General features: G+C 36.7%; 1 protein-coding gene and 1 pseudogene across 1 annotated transcript; both read left to right on the top strand.

The window, feature by feature from the left end:
• The first annotated feature begins 2109 nt into the window (after nt 1–2109).
• Nucleotides 2110–3151, top strand: lyrm9 (LYR motif containing 9). The gene is made up of 3 exons (XM_051664851.1): nt 2110–2448; nt 2656–2748; nt 2833–3151. Exons 1-3 carry the CDS (start codon nt 2323–2325, stop codon nt 2848–2850), a joined length of 237 nt encoding a protein of 78 aa, XP_051520811.1. The 5' UTR covers nt 2110–2322; the 3' UTR covers nt 2851–3151.
• A 4737-nt stretch (nt 3152–7888) lies between these two features.
• LOC127422148 (nitric oxide synthase, inducible-like) lies at nt 7889–17786 on the top strand (annotated as a pseudogene).
• The last annotated feature ends 1277 nt before the right edge of the window (nt 17787–19063 follow it).

Raw genomic sequence — 19063 nt, forward strand, 5'->3', positions numbered from 1 at the left:
AACCTAAGAATATTTGCCAGAAAGGTTCATTGGAGCTGAATAAAAAACCCTCAGGTTCTACTGTATATACAGTAGAACCATCCGGAAACCTTTTTTCATGTGTATGGTGTGTGCTAGGTCAAGAGTCCTTGGGTTACTGTATGTTGGGTTACTCTGTGTTAAGACTCAAAGCAATAGTATCAATTCAGCTCCAATTTTATGAATCATATACAGTTAAAAAGACAGTGAGCTTCTGAGATTTCATTATTTTGAATGGTGTCACATTTGCTTGCACAAGTTCCCCTTGCTCTAAAATGGAAAACTGACTATCATTAGAGAAGTTTTATCATGTGCTTTATTTATAAATGATGTAAGATTTATTTGTTTAAAGAGAGTGTCTTTGATAACCACCACATCAACATTTGTCACATTAGTAAGTTCTGCATTTTGAAATGAAAGCACATGTCAGCAGCTGCTTGTCTTAGTAGAGAGATAAATAGCAAATTAAGAAATTATATTTTTACATTTACATTGATGCATTTGGCAGATGCTTTTATCCAAAATGACTTACAGTGCATTCAAGGTATACATTTTATCAGTTTGTACATACCTGTGTTTTTCATAAAGAAAATGAAGGCCATTTTAGGAGCATAAAGATTATTTGCATTGTGACATTATTTTCAAAAAGCAAAATTCTCTTAAATTATCAGATAATGCATCAATGCATTATCTGATAATTTAAGAGAATTTTGCTTTACACTAGATCTACAGTAGTTTGTTTCTCTGATTTTCATCGATGATGATTAGATTCTAATTACTGTAAAACAGCAATGCTCAGTTGTCATGAAATAATGTCACAACTATTGAATTAATGGAAAAAAGCCTAAAGGGTTAAATAGGGTTAGAAATGTGTCCTTTTGTGTTCTAGGGAAGGAAGAAAGTCATGAGGGTAAATGATGACAGAATTTTTGTTTTTTGGTGGACAGTATCCCTTTAATTATTCTTAAAATTGTCTCAATTTTCTTTATGCAATTATCTTTTTTCCTCTGTTGATTTTGAGGAGAGATATGGCTGAAACATGTTTTTGACAAGCAAGTAGTTAGAGTCACCCAGTTAAACAGTATGCACACTGAGCGCGAATGTGCAATGTACAGAAAAACCACCTGCCTAATATTGTGTAGGTCCCCTTCCTGCCGCCAAAACAGCGCCAACCCGCGTCTCAGAATAGCATTCTGAGATGCTATTCTTCTCACCACAATTGTACAGAGCGATTATCTGATTTACTTTAGACTTTGTCTGTTCCAACCAGTCTTTGTTGACCTCTCTCATCAATAAGGCATTTCCGTCCACAGAACTGCCGCTCATTGGATGGTTTTTGTTTTTGGCACCATTCTGAATAAACTCTAGAGACTGTTGTGTGTGAAAATCCCAGGAGATCAGCAGTTACAGAAATACTCAAACCAGCCCATTTGGCACCAACAATCATGCCACGGTCAAAATCACTGAGATCAAATTTTTTCTCCATTCTGCTGGTTGATGTGAACATTAACTGAAGCTCATGGTCCGTATCTGCATGATTTTATGCACTGCACTACTGCCACACGATTGGCTGTTGGTGCCAGACGGGCTGGTTTGAGTATTTCTGTAACTGCTGATCTCCTGGGATTTTCACACACAATAGTCTCTAGAATTTACTCAGAATGGTGCCAAAAACAAAAACATCCAGTGAGCTGCAGTTCTGTGGACGGAAATGCCTTGTTGATAAGAGAGGTCAACAGAGAATGACCAGACTGGTTTGAACTGACAAAGTCTACTGTAACTCAGATAACCACTCTGTACAATTGTGGTGAGAAGAATATAATCTCAGAATGCTATTCTGAGATGAGGGTTGGCGCTATTTTGGTGGCACGAGGGGGACCTACACAATATTAGGCAGGTGGTTTTAATGTTGTGGCTGATCGGTGTATATACAAAACACAACACAATCTAACGTGTGCAGGTGCAATAGAATCAACCCCTGTATGTAAATCGAGTTCTTTAAAAAACTGAAAAACTGCTGTGAGTGATTTTTCTGTTCATTCTAGTCTTGAAAGTACCTGGGACTTTTAATATGAAAAGTTGACAGCAGGAAGTTATTCCACTGTATCTTTCAGCTTTACATTTGAAAATATGTGCATGCGACTAGAGTGTATGTGTATCTTACGTCTTTTTATGGCTCTACTGCTCTAAATAAGTAATCCAGAGTCTGATCGGTTATGCTCAATATTGTTGTTTTAACTAGACATTGCGTACATTAAAAAGGTCACGGTTTAAGTGACAGTGACAGCAGGACGTTTGTCCCTCATGCCTCCTCTGCCGGGCGCTGAGCTCGTGCGCACGCCTGTGCAGCTGTACCGCTATCTGCTGCGTTGCTGTAAACTCCTGCCATCAGCTGCGATGCAGAAACACTATCAACATGCAATCCGACAGGTAACGACGGCTGTCATGCCCTGAATAACGCAGCAGCTAAGGGGAGTGCGTGAAGAGTATAAACAGCTTTGAAATGAGCTATCCAGGTGCTTTTAGAAGTCAAATATAGCAACTTTATTCAAACAAATTGTATTAATTGTAAAGAATATAACTGCTGAAATGATCTGTGTAGACGCACCTGGTGTGAAATTGTGTTATTTCTTTCAGAGCTACAACAGTCATGCAGATGAGGACGACCCCGAAAGGGTACAGATGATCATTCAAAGAGCAGTATCTGATGCTGACTGGATATTAAATAAAGTAAGATCATTTGCCACCAGAGAAAATACGAAGTGTCACTGTTTTGAATGACTTCTAATTATTTCTTAATTTTCATCTTCCTAGTATGCAAAAAAGAAGTGACTACCGTGAAGGACGAGTGGAGCAATTTTGGCATGAAACAAAGTGAAAACTGACCAGAGGGATAGTTTTGTCAAAGGTCAAAGGGCATACTTGCACAGGAACCAGCTGACCGAGACTCAGTAAAATGAAACCAGACGCAGGTCATAGATCAAGAAATTTATAAGAACAAAAAACATCTTTGATGCCTTTAAACACTTCCAATTATACTCTGGTTAGTAACTAAAGCATAGAGAAACTCTAAATTCTGAAAACTTACAATGTATTACTCAAAAATGAAAATAATAAAGCAGGGTCCAAGCTCTTACAGTTTTCTTTTAATTTTCTGTGCCAGAAAGGGTTGTAAAAATGAATTCCTATGTCTCTGACAGGGATTTATTGAAGTGATTGCACTGTTCTCACCATATTAACATTATTTGCTAGCGTTGTATAAAAAGTGTGCTTTTTAGATACAGTGAGTTGGTTGCGTAACAGCAGGCCCCTTCAAACAAAAATACAGCACTGTCTGTGTTAAATCTACCAATGTATTTTCAAATAAGCGCTTTTAAAAAAACAGAGCAAAGACTTTTACAAAGCAATTGCAAATTCCACTTTTCAGTTGTAAAACCCTATAAAATGGCCATATTTGTTAGTCTGCCAACCATCATTACAATTTTCTCCATAAATAAAAAAAAAAGAAGAACAAATGGAGGACATCACATAACGCTACATAGCAAGTAGTAATTTTCAATGGCAATGACGTTCATACAGTATGGGCAAATCAAGTACGTTCACACCATCTTTTGCAATATATTATTGCAATATTGATGTAATTCTTTCATGCAGCTGTGCATAATGAAGTGAAAGAACAAGGGTGGAGAACGGGGAATCCACTTATTGCTTTATTTATCATTATACAACATTTGCTGTCAGTCTACAAGCTGACAGACTTGCCAAAGTTATTGTTGATAAAGAGTAAGAGCATCACATCAAATGACTGAACATTTTTGTTTGCATCATTTATATAATGTGGTCTAAATGTACACTACCGGTCAAAAGTTTAGGGTCACTTACTCATTCTTTATTATTATTATTTTTCACATTTAAGGATAATAGGAAAGTCATCAAAACTATGGAATAACATAAATGGCACTATAGGAATTATGTTGTGACTAAAAAAATCCAAAATAAATCAAAACTGTGTTATATTTTAGCATCTTCAAAGTAGTCACCCTTTGCCTAGAATTTGCAGACATGTACTCTTGACATTCTCAACCATCTTCTTGAGGTATCACCCTGGGATGCTTTTTAAACAGTATTGAAGGAGTTCCCATCTATGTTGGGCACTTATTGGCTGCTTTATTATTTGGTCCAAGTCATCAATTTCAAAAACTTTAAAAAAAAAAAATTTTTTTTAATTACATTTTAGTTTTATAATGAAATAAATTAATATGGTGGCACAATTATATTTTTGTCTACAAAACTAATTTCAAACATTTAAGCATTAAGATCAAAAGATTTTTAAGATCATGGGAAACATTTTAGTCAAGTGACCCCAAACTTTTGAACGGCAGTGTATTATTCACTTTTCCATACAGGAAAGGATGGGCTATAATGTGTTGTGTGCCATCATTATGAATCTTACACATGCACTAAATTAAACTTCATTTACATATACCACTTTTACTTTTCTTGGCTAGATAAGAAATCTTGTGTGTTGTAATTTTTTTCATCAGGCAACATACAAGACAAAGTAGTATTAGGTATGAAAAGTGTGGAGATCAGTATTTGGTTGTTGATTGTATTAAATACAAGGACCAGAGGATTCAAGGAAGAGAAAAGGTACCTGACTTCTATCTGTGATTAATTAAAGTTTTGGTCGAACACTTTTTCTGTGAGAAATTTTGATATCGAAAGTGCTTTCAAAATTAAAAGAAGAAGGGAGATGATGCGTTTTTATTCTTCATGTGAATTCTATAAATTAAGGAAATTTATGAATATTGGGGTAAAACAAGAGCTTATAGTTTTTCCCAATTGCTAAGACACATTTCATGGAAACAAAATTATGCAAAACATAAAACCTAGTTACAATACTGTTGCTATACTTGCTACTATAACCATATAAAAACTGTAATCTTGTTTTACAAAGCATCCTCAAACCATAAACAATGCAAAGTTTCAACATTCTTCTGTCAAATAAATATACTATAGCAAGTGTGAAGGTAAAAGGAACATGACGAATTTCGAACAGCTCTTGAATATCTTGGTCTATTGTTTTTATAGTGTTAATAGTTTAGTTATAGTGTTTTGGAAATGTGTCTTATAGCTTTAGGGAAAAGATGTGGTTTTCAGAAAATGTGTATTAGACTGGGATGCAATAGCTAATGTGTATTAGCTATTAATAACTGGTCCATTGGTGGAAGGTGTCCCACTTACAATAGTGCCAGTTTAGACCCTAAATCTGCACATTAATTTGACATTGTTCTTTATATGTACTTCATTAGTTATTGTAATTATTGAATTAAGTTGCATTGTACTTCTGGGTTTACTTTCTGTTGTTAATGTTAATGATTTTCATTTCTTGGGTCAACCTTTAAATAAAAAAAGATGACAGTTATTTATAACTACACTAACAGCAATAATAATAATAATGACACTTTTCATACTGCTGTCTTATAATGTATTATTCCTCTTTTGCAAGTGGCTTTGGATAAAAGCCTCTGCCAAATGAATAATTGTAAATATAAATATGTATTCATTATAGTAATTAAAAAAGCATATAGACATACAGTGCATCCGGAAAGTATTCACAGTGCTTCACTTTTTCCACATTTTATGTTACAGCCTTATTCCAAAATGGATTAAATTCATTATTTTCCTCAAAATTCTACAAACAATACCCCATAATGACAAAGTGAAAGAAGTTTGTTTGAAATCTTTGCAAATTTATTAAAAGTTACAAATTTAAAAAAATCAGATGTACATAAGTATTCGCAGCCTTTGCCATGACACTCAGAATTGAGCTCAGGTGCATCCTGTTTCCACTGATCATCCTTGAGATGATTCTACAACTTGATTGGAGTCCACCTGTGGTAAATTCAGTTCATTGGACATGATTTGGAAAGGCACACACCTGTCTATATAAGGTCCCACAGTTAACAGTGCATGTCAGAGCACAAACCAAGCCATGAAGTCCAAGGAATTGTCTGTAGACCTCCGAGACAGGATTGTATCGAGGCACAGATCTGGGGAAGGGTACAGAAAAATTTCTGCAGCATTGAAGGTCCCAGTGAGCACAGTGGCCTCCATCATCTGTAAATGGAAGAAGTTTGGAACCACCAGGACTCTTCCTAGAGCTGGCCGCCCGGCCAAACTGAGCGATCTGGGTAGAAGGGCCTTAATCCGGGAGGTGACCAAGAACCCGATGGTCACTCTGACAGAGCTCCAGCGTTTCTCTGTGGAGAGAGGAGAACTTTCCAGAAGAACAACCATCTCTGCAGCACTCTACCAATCAGGCCTGTATGATAGAGTGGCCAGATGGAAGCCACTCCTCAGTAAAAGGCACATGACAGCCCTCCTGGTGTTTGCCAAAAGGCACCTGAAGGACTCTCAGACCATGAGAAACAAAATTCTCTGGTCTGATGAAACAAAGATTGAACACTTTGGCCTGAATGGCAAGCGTCATGTCTGGAGGAAACCAGGCACTGCTCATCACCTGGCCAATACCATCCCTACAGTGAAGCATGGTGGTGGCAGCATCATGCAGTGGGGATGTTTTTCAGTGGCAGGAACTGGGAGACTAGTCAGGATCGAGGGGAAAGATGAATGCAGCAATGTACAGCGACATCCTTGATGAAAACCTGCTCCAGAGCGCTCTGGACCTCGGACTGGGGTGAAGGTTCATCTTCCAACAGGACAACAACCCTAAGCACACAGCCAAGATAACAAAGGAGTGGCTACGGGACAACTCTGTGAATGAGTGGCCCAGCCAGAGCCCAGACTTGAACCCGATTGAACATCTCTGGAGAGATCTGAAAATGGCTGTGCACCGACGCTCCCCATCCAACCTGATGGAGCATGAGAGGTCCTGCAAAAAAGAATGGGAGAAACTGCCCAAAAATAGGCGTGCCAAGCTTGTAGCATCATACTCAAAAGACTTGAGGCTGTAATTGGTGCCAAAGGTGCTTCAACAAAGTATTGAGCAAAGGCTGTGAATACTTATGTACATGTGTGTGTTTTTTTTTTTGTTGTTTTTTTTTTTATATATATATAAATTTGCAAAGATTTCAAACTTATTTCACATTGTCATTATGGGGTATTGTTTGTAGAATTGAGGAAAATAATGAATTTAATCCATTTTGGAATAAGGCTGTAACATAAAATGTGGAAAAAGTGAAGCGCTGTGAATACTTTCTGGATGCACTGTATTAAATAAATCTGTAATACTTTACAATAAGGTTATTTTTGTTAACATTAGTAAGTGTTTTGTTGTCATGAACTAACAATAATAGAATTCTACAACATGTATTAATCTTGGTTAATGTTAATTTACAAGGATACAATTGTTCATTGTGAGTTCATGTTAGTTTATAGTTTATTAAAAATTTTAACATACAGTATGCAACTTTTAATATAAATTGTTTGATAAATGTAAAATTAGCATTAACCAATAAGTGCTGGAACAGTATTGTTCATTGTTAGTTCATGTAACTAATGTAGTTAACTAATGTTTACAAATACAACCTTACTGAAGTGTATGTTGTTAACAATAAATCAAATTTTTAAATATCTCATTCTCTTTTAAAAAAAAATTTTTACTTTTTTTTTTTGTACCCTGTATAATAGTAACTTTATGGAGTCCTTATCAATTATTTAAAGAAAAATATCAAGAACTACAAAAAAATAATAATAACATTACTGCAATTTTTAAGGTATTCAATTATTGAATTAATTTTCCATTCAGTTGCTTTTCAGAAAGATATGGAGGATATGGATGAGTTAGCATTTTTCTCTTTTATTTTAGACCCTGACTTGCATGTCTAAAGTTTGTGAGGGCTCTATCATGGCTTCAAAGTCTCTGATGCACTGCCCTTCCTCCACCCTACCAGCTTCCAGTGACAACCTCATGCTAGCTATTGACTTCATCAATCAGTATTACAAGTCTTTTAAAAAGTAGGAAGAACCTTTATAAATAAAGAGATCTTGAGATCTTATATTGTGTTTCCCTTTCTTATAATGCGATAATAAAGCAGATCACAAACATTTACTTTATTTTGGGTGAAAAGAGTATTTGATTGATTAGTGTCTTTTACTCAGCACCAAAATTGAGGAGCACATGGCAGATGGAGGAGGTCGCTATGGAGATAGATGCTACTGAATCATAACAACACACCACAAAGGAACTGGAATTTGGAGCTATTGATCGTCTTTGCAAATTTGATGTGATGCTGTCACAATAAACATGTTAATTTTGACAGGTCAGCCATTACTGTGTTCCCTCAAAGAAGTGATGGCCAACATGATTTCCGTGTATGGAATAGTCAGCTATTAAGGTATGCTGGCTATAAAATGACAGATGGTACAATAATAGGAGATACTGACAGTGTGGACTTCACAGAGGTAAATACGAGTGTCTATTCTGTAAAACTTTGAAGAATATGCGTGTGTAATCGATAGTTTCTCTTTTTCGAATGACTTCAGTGTTTTTATGGACAGTACATGGGTCGTTAATATATAGTGACACATGACAAATATTTTAATTTGACTTTTTATGTGTAAGGGAAATTGTATTCCTTAGGTTTTCTAACTGGTCACCATTTTTGGTCAAGGTCTTCATCATTTATATATATATATATATATATATATATAATTTTTTATTATTATTATTATTTTCTAAATCATTTATCATCCCATTCACACAGATTTGCATCCAGCTTGGGTGGACCCCAAAGTATGGTCTTTTTGATGTGCTTCCACTGGTGCTACAAGCAAATGGAGAGGACCCTCAAATTTTTGAAATTCCTCAACATTTAATTTTGGAAGTTCCCATAGAGCACCCACAGCAAGTGACATGGGCCTTGCGCTATTGTTGGCTGGGAAAACATGCTCTCAACAGATTAAATTGATTGATTGATTGATTGATTGAGTTTAACTCTCTAAACTGTTGGTTTACATCACTATGTACAGCATCAATTGTTGTAATACAAAGACCCAAAGTCATACATTAAATCCAGTTACATATATCTTGAGTGCAGTGTTGTTTAAGCCACCAGAGCTCTTGAATGAGGTGCTCAAATATCTGAGATGATATGCATTCCACTTGATTCTATTGCAAATCTGCTTGCTTTTTGAAAAGAACATTATTCAAGGTTTTCCCCTTTAAGAGCTTGCTTTAAAAGGATCTTTAAAATCAACTGCCTCATGTCACTTCAAGATCAAGCTAGAGTGGGAAAAGCCATTGGAACTGAAGAGAACCTGTCTCTGCCTCATTCTTTGATCCAGACACGACAAATGAGTTTAATCAGTCAGGCCTAATGTCATGTTCTCAAAACAGTCTGATACTAACACTTGACTCTACAAAGCAGCCTAATTAGTTTTCTGAAGTACTATGTGAATTTACTGAAGTGCTGGTTGATGGAGCCAAAATGGTGCAACCATGCAGACCTGGACATGTTATTGATTTGTATAAGAAAAATGGGTAAAGATAAGCAATATTGGGTGTTTAGAACTGAAATATTAAATTTGATGGCATGACAAAGCATGTATTATACAGTATATCCTAATACAGTATATTTACTGCTCTTGAAATGTATGCGGTGATGAAGTGATGAGGTTTTGTGCACTTGTTCAGGTATGAATGGTTTAGGGATTTGAACCTCTGATGGTATGCTTTGCCTGCTGTGTCTAGCATGTTGCTGGAGATTGGTGGTCTTGAATTCACAGCATGTCCTATTAATGGGTGGTACATGGGCACTGAGATTGGAGTGAGGGACTTCTGTGATGCCAAGCGCTGCAACATTCTTGAGGTGCTACTACATGTCTTTCAGCCCAAAGATTTTACAATAGAGAAGTAGTTTCTTTGAAGCTGATATCTTGTTTCATTGTCTTACGTTCTGCAGCATGTTGGCCGTCGAATGGGCCTGGAGACACAAAAGCTGTCCTCACTATGGAAGGACCAAGCCCTGGTGGCCATAAATGTTGCAGTGATGCATAGTTTTCAGGTACAGTGTCCAGCCTGGAGAGTAGATTTACATAGCAAACAAGTGTAAAAGGTCTCAATGCTGAAAAACAATGTAAGTTGTATTGTTTTATAAATGTATTTTTAAACTCTTAACCAAAAATCTGCTCTCAACTTATAACATTGTGCCAAAATTGACCTATTTGATATTGTATTTTATATTGACCTCCTGAGACCCGAGTGTGAATGCTGTGTGCATTTTGCACTTCCCTTTTTGATTTGTAATAAGTAGTACCTAATAAACAAGCAAAAAAAAAAAACTAAATTCTAGAGCAAATCATTTTCATAAAAATGTATGTGCATTTTTATCAGATTATTATGTTTCCAGGACTGTTGATTATTCATGTTTTTGAAATGTTACAGACATTACAGCTGTTTTTTGTAAAGCTGAATAAATCATTCTGATTCAAAGTAATGGCCAGCATGTTAAAATAAAATTTAGTATTATAAATTCTGAATCTATGTACTTTATATATATTATGGGACAATGTTAGTATATTAACATTGTCCCATGTCTGTCAAACATGTGGTCCAAACATAATTTGCAGCCTGAAACTGAACTTTTGGTTGGATTTATGAGTGAATGGACTTAGCTGCATAGAAAGCTAAAGGATGTCTCCTTGCTCCCTTGCCCCCTACTTTGTGAATGACTTAACCCAGCATGCTGTCTGTCTGCACTGGTCTCAGAACATTTTGAAATGCACCTTATTTTCATCATAACTCCATATAAAGCCTCTGAAAGCAAAATTATTCAACTTTTGGATGAACCCACTGATTCTCAATATAAAAACGCACAGTGAATATAGGAATGCATTTACTAATGGTAATGAATAGAACCATATTGTACAGTGTATATAACAACATTTATATTAAAATGAAGCGAAATGACCCACAGATGTGTTCATGTTGAAAGTTATTCAAAATATCTAACATGTTTTTTCAACTTTTGAGGGAATAATTTCCCAAAATCCACATATGTGGACCATGTTTATCAGTGCGCTGACGAGCGAAAAATCAATACATTTTTAAAACAGCATATCAAACAAAACTAGAGACAATTCTCTTTACATCCAAACAGGTTTCAAAGAAAAAACGTAGAGGTTTATTACCAGAGGCACTTTTTTGGGATCTGCAGCCATAGAAGTGCTTCACGGAAATCAACGCCATGTTGTTGTGTCACGTGACTTGGTGCATCAGAAGTTTACCACTTAAATGACAGAGTGTTGTGAACAGTATTCATTCAGTTTAAAATAATTTAAATTATGCGTTGCATATAGCAAAGCCAAAATGTAATGTCCACGCATGTGGACACGGGGTCGCACAAGGTTAAAAATTTGACACTCACAAAGTATGGTTCCAATGCCAAAAACTACTGGAAATCAGTCAAAATGAACTTAAGTCAGTAGAAGTGTTTAGATGGGATTTGACCCTCTTGTTAAGCTTTCATTTTTTAGTTTCTGACCTCTTGTCTTACTGGCATATAGAAAAATAAGGTCACTATTACGAATCACCATTCTGCATCTGAGTCCTTCATGAAGCATATGGAGATGGAGGTCTGTCTGCGTGGTGGTTGTCCAGCTGATTGGTCTTGGCTGGTGCCGCCAATGTCTGGCTCTCTTAGTCCTGTGTTTGACCAGGAAATGCTGAACTACATCCTTTCACCTTTATTCTATTGCCAGGTATCATCCAAAATATATCTGCAAAGTACTGTATCTAGTGTGCAAAAAGCTGCATTATTGGAAAATTCCTATGATATAGTGGCATGCAAAAGTTTGGGCAGCCCTGATCAAAACTTCTGTTGCTGTGAATAGCTAAGCGATCAAAAGATGGCCTGATTTCCAAAAGGCTTAAAGTTAAAGATGACACATTTCTTTAATATTTTAAGCAATTTTACTTTTTTTATATTCATCTTTTACAGTTTCAAAATAACAAAAAAGGAAAAGGGCTCGAAGCAAAAGTTTGGGCACCCTGCATGGTCAGTACTTAATACTGGTTTTGATTTGCCTTTCTAGCAATCCTACAAGGAGTTCTCTCTTCCAGACCTCAACTTGAACTCCACCATTCCTGTTAACTGCCATTTCTTAATTACATTATGAACTGAGGAAACGGCTACCTGAAAACGCTTTGCTATCTTCTTATAGCCGCCTTCTTTGTGGGCATCAATTATTTTAATTTTCAGAGTGCTAGGCAGCTACTTAGAGGAGCCCATGGCTGCTGATTGTTGGGATAAGATTTGAGGAGTCAGAGTATGTATCAAGCTTTGAAATTTAAATCACCTGGCCTTTCCAAACGATAACTGTGAACAAGCCATAGCCCTAACAAGCTAATTAAGGTCTGAGACCTTGGTAAAGGTTATCTGAGAGCTTGAATCTCTTGGGGTGCCCAAACTTTTGCACGGTGCTCCTTTCCTTTTTTTCCCACTCTAAAATTGTACAAAATAAAAATAATACACTAATATTGCTTAAAATGTTGAAAATTATGTTTCATCTTTAACTTTATGCCTTTTGGAGATCAGTTCATCTTCTACTCACTTACCTATTCACAGCAACAGAAATTTTGACCAGGGGTGCCCAAACTTTTGCATGCCGCTGTACATTTTAGTGATATAACCATTATATGCCTTAACTATTCTTGTTTGTTGCCATGTAAAGCCTGACCCATGGTTGACACACAAGTGGAAGGACATGAAAAGAAAATTGAGAAGGTGTAAAGTCAGTTTCAAAGGCTTGATAAGGTACAGTACCTCCATATAATTTCCACACAGTGCATTCTACAACAATGTTATGATGCTTAAAAGGCTAGCTGTAAATCTTTGGTTAGCTGCCAGTGTGGCTGAAATTCTTGTGTTTTCCTCTTCTAGAGTTGTCCTCTTCTCTCAAACACACATTAAATCAGCCGTGGCCAGGATGGTGCGTTGCACTGTTCTCTACACCACAGAAATGGGGAAATCATAGACCTTTGCTAACAAACTCAGTTCCATGATGAATTCTGCCTTCAACTAAGGGTAAGAGGATCGTCATCCCAAATCCTATGTTTCTTATCATTCTACCAAAACTCAAACAGAGCATCTGTATGTTTACGGTATGTTAACATTTGACAATAAGAATATCCTTAATACTGTCCTACATTCAAAATGTATAGCATCCTCCAAAGACCTTTATACATGTTGCAGACAAAGTAGGCGAACTATTTTCAAACATTATGTATGTCAAAAAATCATGTATGGGACACATGTGGTGGTAACTTGGAGGTAACAACAAAATAAAGTACATCAAAACCCACCAAATAACTGGTTGACTGTGCAAGAACATCCAGAATTAGAAGTTAAATAAAGGGATGTCCATTCATGAGCAATTTAAATTCATTGTGGATTGTCTTATTGGTTTTCATTTACTTTAGGTTTAACAAGAACTGATACAATTTTAATAAAATAGATTATACTTTGGGAACCATAGGGCTACCTATTGCCAGACATCGTGAATATAGAGATTGCAATCCTATTATGTCTACATGGAGGACTACAACTTCTGTGAACTTGAAAAAGAAAGCCTTGAAATGGTTGTCACCAGCACCTTCAGCAATGGAGACTATCCAGGGAATGGAGCGGTGTGGACATATTTATGCACAATCACCTCATTATTAACACACATTATCATCAAACATAATAATTTAACAGAACTCATTTGCTTTTACAATGATTGTTTGCACAATAACCACAATAGATTTTAGCAAACTAAAATGTAATTCTAGCTTTTTAGCAAGTCAGTTTGGTGACATGATTTTCTAAACCTCTTAGAGTTTCAAGAAGCAGCTTCTCAGTCTGAAAACCCTCAGAAACAAAGTCAGATCAGTATTTAAAATCCTCTAAATATATTTTAAATGTGCTGCCACTCCTGTTAAGAATATATTATTCAAACTAGGAGGCCCATACTGTTGCTGTTTGTTTCCCACACAAAGGTACTGTGTATTTGGTTTTGGATCTCGAATGTACCCCCAGTTCTGTGCATTTGCCCATGCAATGAATGCAAAGTTCACAGTGCTGGGAGCCATTCATGTGTCCTCCACAGGAATGGGAGATGAGCTGAATGGGCAGGAGGAGGTGTTCTCAGCCTTGGCTTGCGCTGCCTTTAAGGTTGTGGGGTCATCGTAAAATAATGTTTTTGAACCATTGATGGTCTTGTACTGGTGATAAATGATGTGCATCCAGATCAAACGTCTTCAATACCTTAAAATTGTCAAATGTGTCTGTGTTTATGGTCATTTTTTTTGGTATGTAGGACACATGCAGGGAGTTTTGCATTCAAGGGCAGCTTCCATGAACTGATCGTCTGGTGGACACCTGGGATCCTTACAGACACCGAGTTCAGAATGACACTTGTACACTTGACCGAATCGCAGGTACATCAAGAATTGTTTCCTTGTCCTACTACTGCTAGTAATAATGCATCAGCATTTTTCTCTCTTTATTATATTTAAAAAAAAATTGTACATCATCTGAATTTGTCATGACTGAAGCAGAGGCAGGATCCAAACACAGAGCAGTAAAACAAAAAGCTTTATTAATACAAAAATAAACAAAGGCAAAAACTCAAACTACCCCAAAGGGGAAAAGATGAGGTAAAGGATGGTAAAAACAAGGGCAGGCTGGGCTGGAACAAAAAAGGAAAAAACACACAAGATTGACTGGACAGGGAACAGGACCGACTCAAACAAGACTGAAGACAAGGCTGAGGAACAGGCCAATGAACAAGACGAACTGACACTGGACAGCACACACGAGGAGACTAAAATAGGGAGAGAAATCAAACAGGTTAACAAGCAGGGCAGGTGTGACTAATGAAATAATAATAAGCAAACAAGGTGGTGGGGCATGATTCAAGACAGAGAGACATGAGGCAAAACAGAAACAAAACAAAGCCATGTGCTCTCACAAAAATTCAGACACCCAAATGGCACAAGCGTATATCACCAAGACAATAGGCAACATGCGCTCATGCCAACGGACAGATAAGATGAGAGAATGCATGGCAACACTAACAAAGCAATGCCATGCATTCTCACACTAGACAAAGCCTGAGCGTACATCGTGAGGCAAACACCTCGCAATGCATGCAACAGGCAACAAAATGACAGAGGACACCTGTGCGAGAGTTCGGCCACACACAAACCCGACACCTCAGACCAAAGTGACCGAACCTCAGCACAACGTGAAGACACTCACGCCAATACAAGATAAGACATGGAACATGAGTGTCCGGATCCTGACACCGAAACTGATCCAGACAGGGAAGTCAGGATCCAGACACCATGCTCCGGACATGAGACACGAGACCGACCGAAGAGCGCACAGAAGGGAAACCACAAGACAGACACAGAACAATGATGTCACGACCCTGTCACACAAAAAAGCCAGACTGACAGAGTGACAGGATCGTGACAGAATTATTATGTACAGAGTTGTTGTGTTTTAGTGCATTTGTATTGCATTGGAATCAAATTTAGATGAGACCAAAAAAACAAAAAAAAATTATAATAATATTTATAAAAATTATAAATAATTATACAATACATACCAAACAAATAAGATACTATTTAGATCAATTGCATTATTACTGTCTAAACCTGGCTTGGTCTATCTATCTATCTATCTATCTTTCTGTCTGTCTGTCTGTCTGTATATCTATCTATTATAAACTAATTTCAACCTGTCTGTCTGTCTGTCTATCTATCTATCTAATATATAATCTATATATTTTTTTCTTAGAAAAGTAACAGCATTTTGTAGAACTGTGTTCCTTACCTTTGTTTTTGTTTTCCTTTGTTTTTGTTTGTTTTTTTCCGTTTTTTTTTTTTTTTTTTTTTTTTTTTCAGTCATGTTACAATATTGGTGGAGCCGGAGATAAATGGGAACACAGAACCTTTAAACTTTGCTCCTGGAGACCATGTGGGGATAATCCCAGGGAACTCACCTGAGTTAGTAACTGGCATCCTCAGGCATCTCCCTAATGCCCCTCCTATCAATCAGAGCCTTCTTCTGGAATTTCTCAGTAATTCCTACCCTGGCATTGAACCATGTAACCTATTACACAGTTTCAGTAATGGAAGTCTTACACCTAATAGCATAATAATGCCTAGTAATGCTGTCCTGCAGATGGTGAAAGATGGCAGATAGATGAACGAATACCACCATGTCCACTCGCCCAAGCTCTTACGTACCTTCTAGATGTCACAACCACACCATCACAAAGTCTTCTCCGAAAGATCATAATTTTTTTTAAATAATATCCTGTAGAATGTTTGTAACTAAATTACAAAATCAACCAGAAAAGGTATATGTTAAATGTTTTACAGATAATAAAAATGCTATGGGATTGTGCCCAGACCATAATCTTTTTTAAAGTTCCATTGTGCATAACAAGTATACTGTTATTAATTAAGTTTATATGTTAAATCACACTAAAACATCTCTCTCCAGGACTTCCAGGTCTACTCAACATGGAAGGACATCCACAAACCCTCCTTCCTTGAAGTGCTGGAGGACTTTTCCTCTCTGGAACTTTCTGCAGCTTTCCTCCTCAGCCAGCTGCCTCTGCTGAGGCCACGCCTCTACTCCATCAGCTCCTCTCCAGACCTCCACCCTCAGGAGCTCCAGCTCACTGTGGCTGTGGTCAGCTATTACACTCAGGGTATGGGAAACCTCACACCACATTCCTCAACCCTAGAGAATGACTTATTTTAACACCTTTCAACATGAATCTCTTGCAGTCTGTATAATAAGATCCTGAGTCACATGGGGTGGTGGTGTAAAACATCGCTCTGAATTGTTGTCTCAGGGGAAGTCGTTTAATTAAGGACACTGATAATTTCTGAACTGATACCTGAGTAGTTGAACATTATAATAGACCTAAAGCTTCCAGAATCATTGCAGAAATTGTTTTTAAGGAGGTTTTATATATTTTCTGCTTTCTCTAGGGGGAAAAGGTCCACTACATTTTGGGCTCTGCAGTACCTGGCTCAATACCATCAAAGGAGACATGGTGCCCTGTTTTATCCATAGGTACAAAATAAGTAAATAAATAATTTTAATTTTGTTGCAATTTCAGGTTCCTAAAGTTTCTTAAAAACACAAAACCAGTAACAGAAAAATATGCACAATATACAGAGACAATAACAGAACTTGCTCATGTTTTTTATTTGAACAATTTCAGCTCTGATGGGTTCCATCTCCCATCTGAACCCAGTGCTCCCTGTATTCTTGTGGGAGCTGGGTATTGCTTCCTACTGTAGCTTTTGGCTACAGCAATTCCATTCCATGAAAAAAAAAAAAAAAAAGACAGGTATTGAGCTTAATCCCTTATCACATTCAGGTGGTTTGAAGTAAAGCATTCCATCTGAAATTGGCTTACCTCAAGTTGTTGACCCTTAAGTTGTGTTATTTCTCCTAGGTCTGAAAGGGAATTCTATGACATTTGTGTTCGGGTGTCGAGGTTCAGATACTGATCATCTTTTGAAAGAAGAGACTCTGGACATGAGAGATAATGGCACTCTGAGCAGTATCATAACGGCTTACTCTCGGCAGGCTGGACAACCCAAGGTAGAGTCTCCAATTAACAAATCTTCTTGTACTAATTCACTTATGTATAGGTAGTTATATACTGTATAGGAATATCTAGCCATTTTTATGCATATGTCAGCATTTTTCTCCATTTTACAGACCCCATAAAAAAAGAGAGATTTATGGCTTTTAGTCCATGTCTATTAGCTTTGATGCTATCTATATTCTAGTTTTGACTAATTAAAAGGGATAGTTCACCCAAAAATGAAAATTCTCATCATTTACTCACCCTCATGCCATCCCAGATGTGTATAAATTTATTTCTTCTGCAGAACGCAAACAAAGATTTTTAGAAGAATATCTCGGCTATGTAGGTCTGTTCAATGGAAGTGAATGGTGGCCAGAACTTTGAAGGTCCAAAAAGCACAAAGGCAGCATAAAATTCATCCATACGAATCCAGTCCTTTTTTTTTTTTTTTTTTTTTTTTTTTTTACTATAAATCTACACTTTCACTTCCACTTCCACATTCTTCTTCTTTTGTTTTTGGCTATTCACATTCTTTCTGCATATCGCCACCTACTAGGCAGGGAGGAGAATTTATAGGACAAACTTCAGAAGACATTAATTAAAACACTGGAGTCTTATGGATTACTTTTATGCTGCCTTTATGTGCTTTTTGGACCTTCAAAGTTCTGGCCACAATTCAGTAGCATTTAATGGACCAACAGAGCTGAGAAATTCTTTTAAAAATCTCTGTTTGTGTTCTGCAGAAGAAAGAAAGTCATTTAAATCTGGGAAGGCATGAGGGTGAGTAAATGAGGGATTTTTTTTTTTTTTTTTTTTTTTGGGTGAACTATCCCTTTAACCTTTAGCATATTTACAATTTACAGATGGACCAAAAAGTTGAGGATTTATCTTTTGCTACACAGACTAAGCATTTCAGTTATTTGATTTTCATTTTCTGGAAAACTAGTCAGAAACAGTAATACTTGCAAAAACAGGTAAAGTCTCATACTGTAACTACTGTAAACCTAAAATAAATGTGTAAATAGGGAAACAAATATACACCAGTAAAATACAATATAACATGTTAACAGAGAACAAATGACACAATCAAGCCGCAACATTTTAGATTGCAATTGCAATCTTACAATTAAGATTAGTACAAATTAATTTGTTTTGCTAAACAGGAACAATTACATTTTTGCATCACAGTAATTGCAGGGACAATCCACCTAAAGCAATCTAAAGTTAAGTGCTATGGTTAAAGGATCGATAATAATAATTAGTTCCCCCCCTAACTGATATCAAACCACAAGCTTTGTGTTAGCGGCTTTGATCATATCCATTTGGCTACCTCCAATTCACAATGTGGAATAGGTTAAAGGAATATTCTGGGTTCAATACAAGATAAGCTCAAGCATCACTCTTTTTTTTTTTTTAA

This window comes from Myxocyprinus asiaticus, chromosome 31 (genome assembly GCF_019703515.2).
Source record: "Myxocyprinus asiaticus isolate MX2 ecotype Aquarium Trade chromosome 31, UBuf_Myxa_2, whole genome shotgun sequence".
In the NCBI taxonomy this organism is placed as follows: Eukaryota; Metazoa; Chordata; class Actinopteri; order Cypriniformes; family Catostomidae; genus Myxocyprinus; species Myxocyprinus asiaticus.

What these genes read in the sequence shown, in the direction of transcription:
- lyrm9 (XM_051664851.1), top strand. Translation starts at nt 2,323, where the DNA reads ATGCCTCCTCTGCCGGGCGCTGAGCTCGTGCGCACGCCTGTGCAGCTG. An exon ending in ATCAACATGCAATCCGACAG is followed by an intron (nt 2,449 to 2,655) that starts GTAACGACGGCT and finishes TATTTCTTTCAG; the next exon opens with AGCTACAACAGTCATGCAGA.